Source organism: Crocuta crocuta, unplaced genomic scaffold (genome assembly GCF_008692635.1).
Source record: "Crocuta crocuta isolate KB4526 unplaced genomic scaffold, BGI_CrCroc_1.0 scaffold20, whole genome shotgun sequence".
Classification (NCBI taxonomy): domain Eukaryota; kingdom Metazoa; phylum Chordata; class Mammalia; order Carnivora; family Hyaenidae; genus Crocuta; species Crocuta crocuta.
Window position 1 is genome coordinate 1,185,302 of NW_027527932.1, and position 15,403 is coordinate 1,200,704.

At 35.9% G+C, this 15,403-nt stretch overlaps 1 protein-coding gene across 1 annotated transcript in view; it reads left to right on the top strand.

Moving 5' to 3' along the window:
• MYBL1 (MYB proto-oncogene like 1) overlaps positions 1-13,501 on the top strand; it is a 30,463-nt gene extending 16,962 nt beyond the window's left edge. Inside the window, exons 9-16 of the mRNA XM_077751825.1 lie at positions 1,233-1,466; positions 2,515-2,883; positions 4,708-4,850; positions 5,413-5,527; positions 8,638-8,754; positions 8,847-8,951; positions 9,379-9,558; positions 10,856-13,501. Of these exons, the coding sequence (XP_077607951.1) occupies positions 1,233-1,466; positions 2,515-2,883; positions 4,708-4,850; positions 5,413-5,527; positions 8,638-8,754; positions 8,847-8,951; positions 9,379-9,558; positions 10,856-10,984 (1,392 nt within the window). The 3' untranslated portion in view covers positions 10,985-13,501. The remainder of the gene's footprint in view (positions 1-1,232; positions 1,467-2,514; positions 2,884-4,707; positions 4,851-5,412; positions 5,528-8,637; positions 8,755-8,846; positions 8,952-9,378; positions 9,559-10,855) is intronic.
• Positions 13,502-15,403: the final 1,902 nt, after the last annotated feature.

Below are 15,403 nucleotides of genomic sequence, written 5' to 3' on the forward strand. Positions count from 1 at the left end.
GTACAGGGAACCCCAGTGCAGGGCTCTGTCCATGAACCATGAGATGGTGACCTGAGTCAGACACTGAACCACCCAAGCCACCCAGGTGCCCCTTGGGATCCACTCTCAACAACTTTTAAATTCCATATTGTTTCTTACCATGTAATGATTAATGAAAGGTCTCTTTTCATTTTTTATTATGAGATCCTGAGAGACTAAACTCAAAAGATTGCCCAGTGTACCTCTTTAGAGAGAGAATTAGGACACAGTCTCTGACTTCAAAGGATTTACTCTGCAGTGAGAACACAGACGAGAAATCGGATGTAGTGTGATAAGTCACAGAGTTTTATGGGAGCACATAAGAGAGAGATCTAAGGTTGGGTAGTCAGAGAGGGATTCCTAGAAGAAATTCTATTTGAATGCAGTCTTCAAAGACCATGATTATATTTGTAAGAGAGTCGATGAACTGGGACATTATTATAAGTGGAACAGGTAAAAGCGGATGATCAGATGGAGTACTTTCCAGTGTTTGAAGTGTATCTTAAATGAATAATAGAAGTTTTCCTTGGTCTGTGTTGGAGAGTATTCTAGATAAGGGGGTAGCAGTGTGTGCACACTGCGGGGTAAAAACTAACTCATGAGGAATTCCCACAACCGTAGTGGGGTGTTTGCTATTTCCTGGAAGGGCTTGTGACTGGAAATGTTGGGAGATGAAGTGTGATTGGTAGAGAGAGGCCAGATTCTGGAAGTTTGAACTTTATGTGGTATACACATGCTGGTTTTATCTTACCGTGACTTTATAAAATTTTTATTTTTATTTATTTTTTTATTTTTTTATTTATTTCTAGGAGAGAGAGAGAGACAGCGTGAGCAGGGGAGGGTCAGAGAGAGAGGGAGTCACAGACTCTGAAACAGGCTCCAGGCTCTGAGCCGGCAGTCAGCACAGAGCCCGACGCGGGGCTCGAACCCACGAACCGCGAGATCATGACCTAAGCGAAAGTCAGACGCTTAACCGACTCAGCCACCCAGGCGCCCCTATAAAATTTTTAAAAAGTTAGAAAAAAGACATAGAGTCAAGAGGTTTAAAGAAAAAATGTTTACATCAGTTTTGAGGAAAGACAAATATTTGCTGCTATATTTTTAGCTGAAGTGTTGTGAAGTGTGTTATTTTAGAAAAAACTCATACTTAAAATCCAAATTTATGCCTAGGTTGAGAAAGACAAGTAATATTCACATTTCTTTTGTGCTTTCAGCAACCTGGAAGCTTTTGTGGCTGGTCTGGTAGTTTCCTCGTGGACGGTAGCGCGTCTAACACTCTAAATGGCCTCGAGGAGCGCACGAGCGAGTTTTACAGTATGGATGAAAATCAGACTCTGTCTGCTCAGCAGAACTCACCCACAAAGTTCCTGGCCGTAGAGGCGAATGCTGTGCTGTCCTCTCTACAGACCATCCCAGAATTTGCAGAGACTCTAGAACTTATTGAATCTGTAAGTTTGAAATTGTGAGATTATCAAAAGCTCAATTTGAGTTACATGGTTTCATGTTCAGAAACTTAGTTTCAGGGACATTGACCAGTTTTATTTAAGCATTCCTTTATATGTCATGCTTCATTTTGTTCTGATTTTTTGTGGTGGCTTTTGGCATAAAAAATTGTATCTATATCTCAAGTATGTACTTCGTCTACAATTTTTAAATATTAAAATGTAACAATTTGTTTTTTATTATACAAGTTGTACAAGTATATTAGAGAGAGTTGGAAACTAGAGGAAACTGTAAAGAAGAAAAGTCCTCATAAGCCCAGAGTTAATAATCTCAAGTATTTTCTTTCCAGCTGTGTTCTGTACATACAAAACATACATATATGCATATATTTTTAAACCGAAATGTACTCCTATGTATTATGTTTGTGGATTTTTTTTCGATATTATATCATGAGCATGTCTTTGTTTTCTTAATTGTTTTTTGAACTTCAATTTTATCCTTTCATATGAATGTAACAAAATTTATTTACTCCATGTACTATTATCGAACACTTAGGTGGTATCCAGTTTTTTAGTATGGAAAATTGCAGAGCATATTATGTAAACTTTTGTGTAAAATCACCATTATTTCCTTAGGTTAGATTGAATTTCTAGATGAAAGTGTATGGCCATTTTGAAGATGTTCCATATACATTTCCAAATGATTTTAAAGAATTTGATAGTATGTTTTTGATAAGAGTGTGTAGTTTTATGAAGAATTGTACTCTTTGATAATAACTTAAAATAATTTATATTCATTTAAAATACTGTGACAGTATTCCTCAGCTACTGAATTGGATGAAATATCATTTTAGGATGTTCCAAACTGGAGTTGTAGTGAAACCATATACTGTTCCTTTAAAATGGTTGGTCTTTAAAAAAAAAAAAGGAACAAGGAAAGCCTATTTCTCCTAATAAAAAATGAATAACTTTGTGAAAGTCATCTTTCTGTGTTCAGTGCCAGATTTAACTAGTTTATAGCATTAACTGTACCTAAGGATTTATTTTGTTGTAGGACCCTGTAGCATGGAGCGATGTGACCAGTTTTGATCTTTCTGATGCTGCTGCTTCTCCCGTCAAGTCCACGCCCGTCAAACTAATGCGAATTCAACACAACGAAGGAGCCATGGAATGTCAGTTTAACGTCAGTCTTGTACTTGAAGGGAAAAAAACCAGTTGTAACGGTGCAGACAGTGAAGCTGTTCCTGTAACATCCCCAAATGTGGCCAAGTTTAGCACTCCGCCAGCCATCCTCCGAAAGAAGAGAAGAACGCGAGTGGGTCAGTCCCCAGGCAGTGAACACAGCGACGGCTCCTTCGCTGATGGTGGTAATTCAGCACTAAAACACACACCGGTGAAAACACTACCATTTTCTCCTTCACAGGTAGTAATGTGTGTTTGTTTATGTTTCCAAATGTTGATGAACTCCATTACATTAGATCTTTAATATCCTTACTAGCAGTTGTTTTGATAACACATAAAAATGGATAAGGTATTTAAATGTATACATGAGAGTGAAAAGCTCTGGTAGGTCAGAAGGTGTCTCATAAAGTGTAGTAGTTGCATCATAGTAACTTAAAATTTTAGAGCTAAAAGGGATATTTTAGATGAGTAGTTGCACATCTTTACAGGACTCATCAGGAAATTGGCCCAGAAAGGTAAAATGGTTTGCCCAAAGTTATCTGATGGCAGAGCTGAGACTGAGATCCAGTTTCATGATTAACTGTTCAACAAGGATCAGGTAGATTTCCATAGACCACTGCTCGCTGGAAGAATTTCATGTGTCTGAAGGTTTTCTGGGGGTGTCAGGGCAAACTGTGTCTCTTATTTTATAATACTATCTTTCTTAATGAATACTGTGTTCCAGGCCATGTGCTAAACACTTTTCTTAAAGCATCTCAGTTAATCCTCTTCCAAAAGACCTTAGGAGGTAGGTGGAATGAAGTTCAGAAGTTAAGCAGTTTGTCCACAGTCAGTTGGTAAGAGGATGGAGCTGATGTTGGTTGAAAGTGTCTCGATAGAGGTTAAAAAGTTTTACAGGAAGAGAAGGAAGTCAGATAATATGCTGAGATATTATTGAAGGTGTATTTTGATGCTGGGAACATTAGGAGAATCTGGCTGTATACAGCACTGTGTTCTCTGAAGAGTAACCCCCCGCCCCCCGCCCCCCGCGCTTCAGGGAATGCCACTGACATGGACCAGAGTTTGAATCGTTGCATTTCCCAACATCACGCCAGCTCTTAGAGTTACAAAGCATCCTGAGGAAGGTGACACGGGGTTGCGCACACCAGCAATTTTCTATTTTTGGAGTTTTGAACACTAGCAATTTTTGTTGAAGTATAAATTCTAAGGCGGAAAGTGGCTGAGAAGGTTGAGTGATGATAATAGACCTCTTATCCCATACAAAGAGCTTGAATTTTATCCTATAACTGTCAGGCATCATTGCGAGGTTTTGAGAGGGTTTAACTGCTAATCTTAGGGTTAAGTGCATTACAAATATTAGGAGCCGGAAGTGATAGAGCTAGAATTCATTTCAGTTATAAGTATCCTTCCTACCACTGCTTCTATTCTGTTGGCTACAAAAACAGTATTTCATGGTTATATTTAAGTTAAGATTCAGTAAGTAGATTGTGTCATTTGGAAAATGGATTCTTGATACCACTTCTGGCTAGCTGCTCCAGAGTTCTGAGCTGTATTTTATTAGGTAGGCAAATTTTCTAGACAGCTGTACTATCAACAAAGCATAATTATTATTTTCTGAATTCAAAGTATTCTCGTAGAAAAGGACACTTAAGATTAATAAGGACACTTATTAATAAAATAATAAAATTTTACAGTTAACACTGTTGTGTGAATCTGTTACACTTAACAGTTTCTGTAGATTCCTAGTTGATAATACACTGGTTTAAAATTGTTGTACTGTGTTTTGTAACTTTGAATATTTGTTAAACAGTTATTTCTTGAATGCCTATATGTGCTAAACACTTAAAAGAGCTGAGGAGGCAGCGATGAACAAAATAAAAGTTTCTGCCCTCATGGAGATTAATTTTCATGGAGTGGAAAGTACATGGAATATTATTATAATTCTGTTCTAACAGGAATGGAGAAATATCTTACATTTGAAAATATCCTTGAAAATCTTATTAGTATATTTGTGTAGGGATTTTAATGTTCTAAAAATTGTCTTTAAAATCTCTTCCTTTTTTAGTTTTTCAACACATGCCCTGGAAATGAACAAATTAATATAGAAAATCCTTCATTTACATCAACCCCTATTTGTGGGCAGAAAGTTCTTATTACTACTCCTCTTCATAAGGAAACAACCCCCAAGGACCAGAAGGAAAATGTAGGGTAAGTTGTATCAAATAATTGTGTTAGAGAAAACGGGAAGGACAGTTTTAAGAGTAGATTAGTGGGGTGCCCGGTGGGCTCAGCTGGTGAAGCATGTGACTCTTGATCTCGGAGTCGTCGTTTCAAGCCTCATGTTAGGCACAGAGCTTACTTAAAAAATATATAATAAAAATCCTGGTTTTAAAAAAATAGGTTAGCTTTTTGTCCTGTTCTACGTATATCCTAATCCCTATTCATATAGGACTTAGAATTGGAAAAAAAGATCATAACCTCATGTTTCATCCTTAGTGAAACAAGCTAAATGTAGTAGAAAACTTTGATATGAAGTGAAACAACAGTTTTAGTACTTTTTCTACATTTGTCCTCTTTCTGTTTTAAGATGATTGATTGTAGTAAGAATTAGTTTAGGCAAGCATACTTTAAAATACCCCTGGAATGTTTAAACAAAGCCTGTGTATATGCAAGAAGAATTTAGTGTAATGTTTTTATCATGGCTTTGCCTTCCTTAACCCTTATAAAATCAAATTTTGGCTGTAATACAAATATTTAAATGATTGGCTAGGTTTAGGACACCTACTATTAGAAGATCTATATTGGGTACCACACCAAGAACTCCTACTCCTTTTAAGAATGCGCTTGCTGCTCAGGAGAAAAAATATGGACCTCTTAAAATTGTGGTATGTATACTCTTTTTAATTTTAAGACTTTTCCTAATTTCAAAAAAGCACAAATTTTGATATTTCTTTGATTTTTTATATTTTAAAAAAGATGTGCACTGAAATTGATAAAAATTTTATTTCTTGATTTATAAGTTTGAAATTCTTGTGTTAATCTTTTTCATTGACTTGTAATTAAACCTTTGCTTGGCTTATTTTGAATTCATACTGTTTTTTATTATATCATCTAGAGAAAGCAAATCAAGTGTCACTTGAACCCTTAATATTAAAAACCAACCTTTTAGTAGTTTCCGTGGTGGTTACCTGCAGTAGAATAAAATAGCTCTAATATTTTGATACATAAACACTTTCCTAATAATACTTATGACTCTGGTCAGGCTCAGTTTTCTGTTCAATGGAAATCAAAACACACATCTCAGAGGATTATTTCTGAAGATAAAAAAGAGAGTAGAAATAAGGGGTTGGCGCTGGGTTTCAGGTGGTACGTACTTAGTGGCTGTTGTTATTTGAATAATAGTGGTAGCAATAGTAATTCATAAATGGAGGTGGGAAGTATAATCTGTGCTTTTGCTTATATTTTGTCAACTGCAAAGTATGTTAGATGAGTGATGGGCATTTTAATTCTAGACAGGTACAGATTTCTGAAAAATGAGGTTCATTAGAAATAAAATATTTTTAAATTATTGGTCACTTCTAGGAAACTTTACTTATGTTCTTCTATTTTTAGTCATTTTGGGCAGTTTCATTCATTAAATTCTGGTTTATTTGATTTAATCAGCTTTCTACCAAAAGGAATGTCACACTCTCAAGTCTTTTGCTGTTTTCCCTTTTTTTTGAAATACTGTTTTAGAGGTTATATAGTAGGATTGATGTACTATCTTGAAACCTTTTTTTAAGACTTAAGTTAATAAACGTGTGTGTATATGCATCCCATAATTTTTAATATTTGTTGCAAGTGATTTTCCTTAATATTAGTTTGCAGATTTCTAATTTATTCTTTGGCTATATCCTTTCTGTTATTCAGCTGTTGTGATAAGTTTTTAAAAAACATTTTTATTGTAAACTAAAACACAAATACAGAAAACCACACACAACACACACACACACACACACACACAAATATTTGTGTAATATTCCATTGTATGGAATTACCTAATTGATCTGACTAAAGTTGATCACCTAAAATTTCATCATTAATTCAAGAAATAATTGAGTCCCTAATAGGTGCCAGGCACTGGGCGAGGCTTTGAGGATACAATGTTGAACCTGTCAGGTATGGTGTCTGCCTTCATAGGAGTGTGTAGCTTAGCTTAATGGGAAGTTACACAAATAAACAGTGAGTTGAAAGCATAAGAATTCTACAGTGCCTCGGAGTCATTTGGTCAACATATAAATTGACTAAAATTGTTATTTTAACAAGAATACATGAGAGGGTGCCTGAGTGGCTCAGTTAGTTAAACGTTGGACTCTTGATTTTGGCTCAGATCATGATCTTGTTTCCTGGGTTTGAGTCCCATATCGGGCTCTGCGCTGACAGTGTGGACCTGCTTGGATTTCTTTCTCTCTCCTCTCTGTCTGCCCCTCCCTAGCACGTGCTCTCTCTCTCTGCCCCTCCCTGGCGCTCGCTCTCGCTCTCTCTCTCTGCCCCTCCCTGGCTCTCTCTCTCTCTTTCTCTCTCTCTGTCTCTTTCTCTCTCGAAATAAATAAACATTTTTTAAAAATAATAGTGCATGAGAAATTAGGGTTTTGTTTTTTTTTTAATTTTTTTAATTTATTTCTAGGAGACAGAGAGAGAGAGAGCGTGAGCAGGGGAGGGTCAGAGAGAGAGGGAGTCACAGACTGAAACAGGCTCCAGGCTCTGAGCTGGCAGTCAGCACAGAGCCCGACGCGGGGCCCGAACCCACGAACTGTGAGATCATGACCCAAGCGAAAGTCGGACGCTTAACCGACTAAGCCACCCAGGCGCCCCGAGAGAAATTAGGTTTTAAGTGACCTAAAGTCCCTGTCAGTTTGTTCTTGTTTGGGAAGAATTTATCCATTGGCAAAACAGATGATTTTTATCAGCAATTTAAGATGAAAAGAAAGTAATGATTTAGTAATTACAGTTTCTCAAATATCCATATGCCTCATACATTTGTTTGTAGAAAGCTGACTTTTCATTCCTCCTCTTCCTTTTCCAGTTATTATTTACTGAGTACTATATGATATGCTAACCATTTATTTTTCTAATGTATCTTATGAGTCACATGCACTTCTTAGAGGTGGCTCTGGAATTTTAATTCGGTACACCTTATGTATCTGTTGCTTTCTTAATAAACATTGATTCTTCTAATGTTCATTGAAAATCACTCAAAAAACACTAAAAACTTTGGAAGTCCTTTAAATATAAATCTAAATTTTGATTATCAAACCTGCGAACTATTAAATACAGTAATTCTTTGTCACATTAGGACAATTAAGAGAATAATTCATGAGAGCGAATAAATTCATCTGTGTCTTAGTCACTTCTCTAGGATATTTGTATTCTTATGAGGGAAAAACAAATTACAGATTTTTTTTTTAAGAACACCTAATCTATGTTCTTTGTGAAATGTAACCTAAGCCTAAGGCTCGGTAAACAAAAATATATACAAAGATGAAAAACATGTGGTCACTGCTCTTAAGTAGCTCACACATTTAGTGATAAGAAAAGCGTGTTAACTAGTGACTACAGGCTATATAATAAGTACGATAAAAGTAGAATAAGGAGAGCTAGTGTGGTCCCAATTTGTCCTGTATTTCCTATTTTTACATAAAAGTATTTGGAAAAATAATCTGTTTAATTCTGAGGATCCTGATTGAAGCAGAAACTCCAATAGATTCCCCAAGAGGAAGATTTTTGTTTGGTAGCTTGGAGTGAAGAAAGGGCCACACTTCATTCAGTGCTTGCAATGTCAAGTATTATCTTTGCCATAAAACTAATTAGTTAAATTCTTTCAGTTTATGTACCTATAGGAACTGGGAGAAGATTATGCCAATAATGAAAAAGTATAAAAGATGGGTTTTTATTTAGGGGGAAAAAAGGAATGGCTGTAAAAGACCTTTTAATAACCCTTTTGAAAACAATTTAGTCACAGCCACTTGCCTTCTTGGAAGAAGATATTCGGGAAGTTTTGAAAGAAGAAACTGGAACAGATATATTCCTCAAAGAGGAAGATGAACCTGCTTACAAAAGCTGCAAACAGGAGGTAATCTTTTAGTAGTATTGTTAATAAAGTCTTTATTTGAAAAATAAAAGTGATTTTACCGTCACATTTGTATTGTAAATTACTCATTCTAGCATACAACTTCTGTAAAGAAAGTCAGAAAATCACTGGTCTTAGATAATTGGGAAAGAGAAGAACCAGGGACTCAACTGTTGACTGAAGACGGTTCAGACCTGCAGGTTCGTAAAGGCTTTTTTCTGTTGTTAAGATGGTTTTGCTGAAGTTGTGCTGGCTCTTGTGTGTTAGCTCGTTAGAGACTCAGAGAGAGTCTCTTTTAGTCTTTGTTATTCTGCTTCATTCAGAGAGAAACTGTTAACTGTAAAGAATACTTTATTTACTTCCTTGCTTTTTATATTTGTTTTGGGAAGAGTTCACTCCCTTACATATAATGTCAAAACATTGTAGTTCTGAAAGCTTTGAATTTCAGCATTTGTCTTGGGCTAATTTCAGAAATGCTTAATTTTGCTACATTACTAGAAATTTCACTGGAGCCGAAAGCTTTCTTGGAGGGAAAGGAGCAGGGTTTCCACTACCACTTACTCGTAGCCCCTCTCTTTGTCTCCATTTTTGAATTAGTTATTTTCCTCTTTCTTTTTTCTCTCTTAGTCAGAAAATATATTTACAACATCTTTATTAATGATACCATTATTGGAAATACATGATAATAGGTGCAACTTGACTCCTGAAAAACAAGACATAAATTCAGCCAACAAAACATATACACTTAATAAAAAGAAACCAAACCCTAACACTTCTAAAGTTGTCACATTGGAAAAGAATCTTCAGGTATGAATTTATAAGTTTCTTTTAGTGATTTTTGTTGTTGTTTATTCAATTACCACTTTGGACTTATCACAAACTATACCTTTCCTTTTTAAATTCAAAATCGTCTGTGGCAGTAACTGAACAGTGACCATTATTTTGTCACTCACACAAGAGTTGGGTTTTGAGAGACCCCTCCATCAGGGCACATATAAACGAAACCACCAGCCAGAGTCTCGTCTGGTGATTTCTTAAGCACTATTTAATTTTTAAAATAAAGATACCTAAGTTTCCTTCTGGCACGCCTTCCCCTGTCACAAATACGTGTAGCGCTGATTGTCATCCTGAAAGGTAAGTGTTGGAAGCAGTTTCAGCTTGATCTTGTTGGTGTAATCGTTTCCAGTGACCTTTTTGGCTCAGAAGCTGTAAAACAAAATTCTTTTTTCTGTTGCTACGCAGCCATTATGTCTCTGTAAATGAAGGCTGGAGACTTGTTTTACTACGTTATCTTAAGAATTCAGCCCAGATAACTTGGGAGTTCACTGAGAAGGAAGTTCCCTTTATACCTGACTGCAGCCTCGCGTTCCTGACATATAAGCAGTCCTTGAAAACCTCTTCGGCTCAGATGTGGCCGCCTCGCCTCTGTCTTTAGCGGTCACTCCTCCAAGAGCCACGAAGCACATTCTCTCAATCCATTTAAAATGATTTGATTTCCCAGTGTTGAACATGGAACTTTTCAGGAAACTATATTATATAGCAGGCCACACCTCGCAGGTAGTAATCTTTAGAAGAAGAGAAGAAAACCAATGAAACAAGCACAGACTTGATCTTCTGTTATGAACATATTTCTAATTTGCAACACATAAAGCATCCTCAGCTCAGTTTTTGACATTGCATCCTCTCTTTAAATCTTTTGCAAAATTTTGAAGCAATAAAGACTGACGTTTCTTACCATGTTAAGACTGATTTGATTTGGGGGCAGTTGTGGGTTGAAAACCTTTAAACTGCCTCCACAGGTCTGTAAATAATTATAGATAGCTAAAACACATGGACTTTAAAAAAATAAAAATAAAAAAATGAAAAGATGGACTTAAAAAAATTGGCCATAAATATTTCGGTACGTATTTTTGAAACATTGTTTAATAAAAAGAATCACAATACTATTGTCAAAACATGTTTGCAGTGATTACTTATCATTAAATCCAATTGGTTGAAATAATTGACTTTTAAAAGTGTAATCGTGAAGTGTAATAGATAGTTATTTTAGTAATTTTCACATCACTATTAATCACTATTATCACTATTAATATTTCCTTCGTAGTCAAATTGTGAATGGGAAACAGTGGTTTATGGAAAGACAGAAGACCAACTTATCATGACTGAACAAGCAAGAAGATACTTGAGTACTTACACAGCTACCAGCAGCACTTCAAGAGCTCTCATACTGTAGTTGTTATTAAAATTGATGAAATGCCCCGCTCTCTTACTGTATTCTTTACTAAATTAGGTTACAATGAAATTTTTGTCAAGTGATTGTTTTTAAAGTTTTAATACAGCACTAAAACGGTTTGCATCATCTTTCATATTGGGGAGGCAGAAAGCCCAGCCACTTAAGTAAGGGGTAGGTAATTTCATAGTTTATTTTTTAAGAGAGGAGATTTTTAAAAATTGTTTTTAAAGAACAAGACGGGAAAACCATATTAGAATGTTACAGATGTCCTAAAAGTAAATTCTCACATATTTTCTTCACAAGATAGAGACTGCTATTCTCTTGATGCTGCGGTTTTGTTACAGATAGGTTTATGAGTATGTATGACTTCTGTATTAGTCTATGTATGAGAAGCACACGTGGTTTTATGAAGTACTTTTGCCTATGTGCCAATTTACTTAGGCTACCATTTACAAAGAAATACAGTGGAAAAAACTGAAAAAAAGGAGAGAAAGTTGCACTACTAATTTTTGGTGTTTTTCAAAAACAATAAAATTAACTACAGTGTTAAATGTATTTATTTGAGTATAGTACGAAAAACAGAGCATTGAAAAGGGTTTTTTTTTCCTTATTAGTAAAGAGTCAGTATTTTCTTCATAAATCTCAGAAGAGCTGAGAGTTTTGTTGAATGTATTGTACAGTATGTAGGAGCAAGAAGACTTTGTAAATTGGAAAGAAGTCTTTTTATAATTTATTTTCATTTTTAAAGCTTAAATGTAGATATTTATACCTATACAGGGTGTCTAGAAGCCAGTGTTGTTTCCTGTTACTTACAGCTTACATAGTAAAGAACAATTTTGACTTTTAAGTATGAACCAGTAGTAAGTTATAGCTGCAAAGAATACAGTATCTTTACTGTTTGTCACATCCACCTAAATGTTGCACTATGCCCTTTAAATCATGTTGGTTATAAAATAGTTCTAAACATGTACTAAATAATAATTTAATATTTTCTTTTTAAATTATATGGGGGGTCATATAAATTAATCTGGTGATTTGTATATGTGTTTGAAATTTTTGCATTTTGTTTAAACAAATAATATGGTACTTTGGTCCCTAAAAACAGCCTGCACTTGGAAGTTTATAATATTTACTCAGTGTTTCGGAAGTAGAGAACATGATCTTTTATTTATAAAAATATTTTGTCCTTTTATAAATGTTCTGTGTTTTTCTACAGGTTACAACAGTTGCTTCAGTTGCCTGTTTTAGGTGTTTGCACTTATTTCTTTTTTGAAAGAATGTCTTTATTTGCTTTTGTGTAGAGATTTTATGTACTTTTTTTGGAGACATATAATGGTGTGCTGTCAACTTAAACACTGACAGGCGAATAGAATCGTACACTGTAGTTGTAACTATTTATGATTGACGCACTCTCTCCCTCTCCACTCCTGAAGTGTGCTGCTATAGAAAATAGCAGAATCGGCTTGCTGCTATGAGAGAAGGAAAGAGCCACCACCACTTGCACTGTGTGAAAAGGTAGAAAGCAAATGATGGCAAGTTCTCAAGTTAACTTAATGGAATCAACCATTACCAGGCAAATTCTTGCAAATGCCAAAATACTATGCCTTAAAGCAAAGACGGCTTAAGATTTTCTGATGTTTTTATGTTAATAGAAAGGGTAATACTAAGTCTTTGAATTCCTAGCTCTTGAACAGTAGACCTAAAAGGGTTTTAAGCTATTTAAATCCACTTGCTCATTTTTGCATTTTATATGTAGTGAGAAGTGAAGAAAATGTATGGTACTAAGATTATGCCTTGTTGATAACAAATATATGAACCAATTTGAATCTTCTTAGCGTGTTTGTTAAGTATGTTGATTACTTCCTAATTAGTGAACTTCTCACAGAAATATCACTTTATAAAACCAATGATTGTAGCAAAATCATACTGGATCATTTCAATTTCAGTTACTTTGAACTAATAGCACATAATGGTTTTTGTTTGTTTGTTTGTTTTAATGTAGCCCGTAGCCCTTAGCTGGTTTGGATGTACATAGTCTCCAATCACCAAAGTATAATATCTTGGAAGAGCTATATTTTTTTAAAGCATAATTTTTCTTGAGCATTAAAGTATCCCAAGTGTAATATATTGCAGATAAGCCTAGGCTTATTGGACATAGAACATATTTGGGTTGGTATTGGTTGAATCCTTTAGTTAACTGTTCTGTTGCTTTTTGCAAGATGATTTGTAATCTTAAACATGTCAGGCATCTTCAGCCACCTTTATACTGTTGTGTTCATTTGCATTTCTTTCAGTATGTTATAAAAACGCCAGACATACATGTAGCAGCCATACTTGCATGGAAACTGACTACACATATATAATACTGCATTTTGTTGTAAGGTTTTCACTTTAATACAGCGATTACCCTGACTAAATTGAGTTTTTTGATGTACGGGAAAACTTTCCATTGTAAGAGAATCTTGCATACACTGTTGACCGTTAACATGCATAATAAAGCATCTGTGTACAAGCTGACTTGGCATTCCTCATTTCACTTTGGTTTTGTATTTTATGGTGTTGATTGAATCCTTCAGCAGTTAACCCAACATTCTGTTCTTAGACTTCTTTTCCTCCTTTAAAACTTCCTATACAGGTGATTTTATCTGTTAACACAACTTGACCTCTTTACTCAAGAAGTGGAAATACTCATTCAGAGCCATATTTTCATCTGCTTTTAGGTATCTCCATGGGACTCTCCTGTCAGTGCCTCAGATGCAACATGTTCTCTTTTTCCCAACTTGGACCACGTTTCCTTTCCTTTTTCTTTCTTAGTGGTGCTGCGTTTTCTTCCATCACCCATTGAAAAATCTCCTGCCTCCCTCACCTCCTCTCGTTGAAATCTATTGTAAATTTCTCAGCCTACATAAGGCCATTGCTCTGATTCCACTCCTTTGTCTCTTACTTGGATTATTTCCATTCTATAGAAATATCAAGAAATTGTGACACATCGGGGTGTCACCTGCAAGGCCAAATGGTCACCCAGTCAGGTCTGTGCAGCATTACATTGCCTCTGTGAATTCGTCACCGTCTAGATTTTACCTTTAGCTTTCTAGGCTTAGAAATCTGATGGATTAACCCACCAAAAATGAGTTTACCCTTCAGTAGAATGCTTATCCCAAATGTGCAAGACTGACACCTGAAAGTAGAACGCCAGTCTATTAGTCTAAGTGTGAAATACAGTTATAAAGAGGATGCGGCACATAGAGGGGCGCCTGGGTGGCTCAGTCAGTTAAGTGCCTGACTTGATTTCAGCTCAGGTCATGATCTGGTAGTTTGTGAGTTTGAGCCCTGCATCGCGGCTGTCAGCATAGAGCCTGCTTGGGATTCTCTGTCTCCTCTCTCTGCCCCTCCCTTGCTCTCTCTCTCTCTCTATCTCAAAATAAATGAACTTTAAAATCACATAGATCTGATTACACAATTTCTGTTCAAAAACTTTTCATAGTTGTGTGTTACCTAAATAAAAATAATTCTCCTTTACTTCCTAACAAAGACCTGGTGACTTGGATCTTCCAGGAGCATGTATGGGCATGCTTCTATCTCCATGGCCTGTGTTTTCTCTGCATGATTGTCTTACTTTGTCTCCTTAGCCTGTTAAATTCTACTCATCCTTGAAGACACAGATCTGTGAATCACTTCCTGATTCTCCTAGTGCTTCCATAAAACTTTCCCACTAGACTTTGTTTTGAAGAGTGGGGATTGCTATTTATAGCTCCTTGTCTAGCATGTGCTTAGAAAATCTCAGTAAGTTAAATTGAAAGAATTTTTAAAAATTAATCATGACTATCAGGGAATATTAACCATACTTTATACAACAGAATACAAATAGCTTTGGTTTCTTAGTTATCTACATGAAACCAGTTTTACTTTATACTCAATAAGCTACCATTTTGTTAAAATCTTTTAGCTCGTTTTATAACCATGCAATTTCCTACTTGGTTTATGCAGCTATAGAGGGATTGGCTTGCCAGCCAATCAGACCTTTAATTATAATGTAAAACAGATGGTAGTTTTTGCAGAGGTACTTCCCACTCTGGGAAAAGTGAAAATTTATTTTTAATTAAGTAGTGGAGGGTAAAATGAACCAAGTGAAACTCCATCATAACATCATACTTTCCCCTTCCCTGGCATTTCTTTTTAAAAAATTTTTTTTTAGTGTTTTTTTAAATTTATTTCTAGGAGAGAGAGAGAGACAGCGTGAGCAGGGGAGGGTCAGAGAGAGAGGGAGTCACAGACTGAAACAGGCTCCAGGCTCTGAGCTGGCAGTCAGCACAGAGCCCGACGCGGGGCTCGAACCCACGAACCGCGAGATCATGACCTGAGCGAAAGTCGGACGCCTAACCGACTAAGCCACCCAGGCGCCCCTGGCATTTCTTTTTA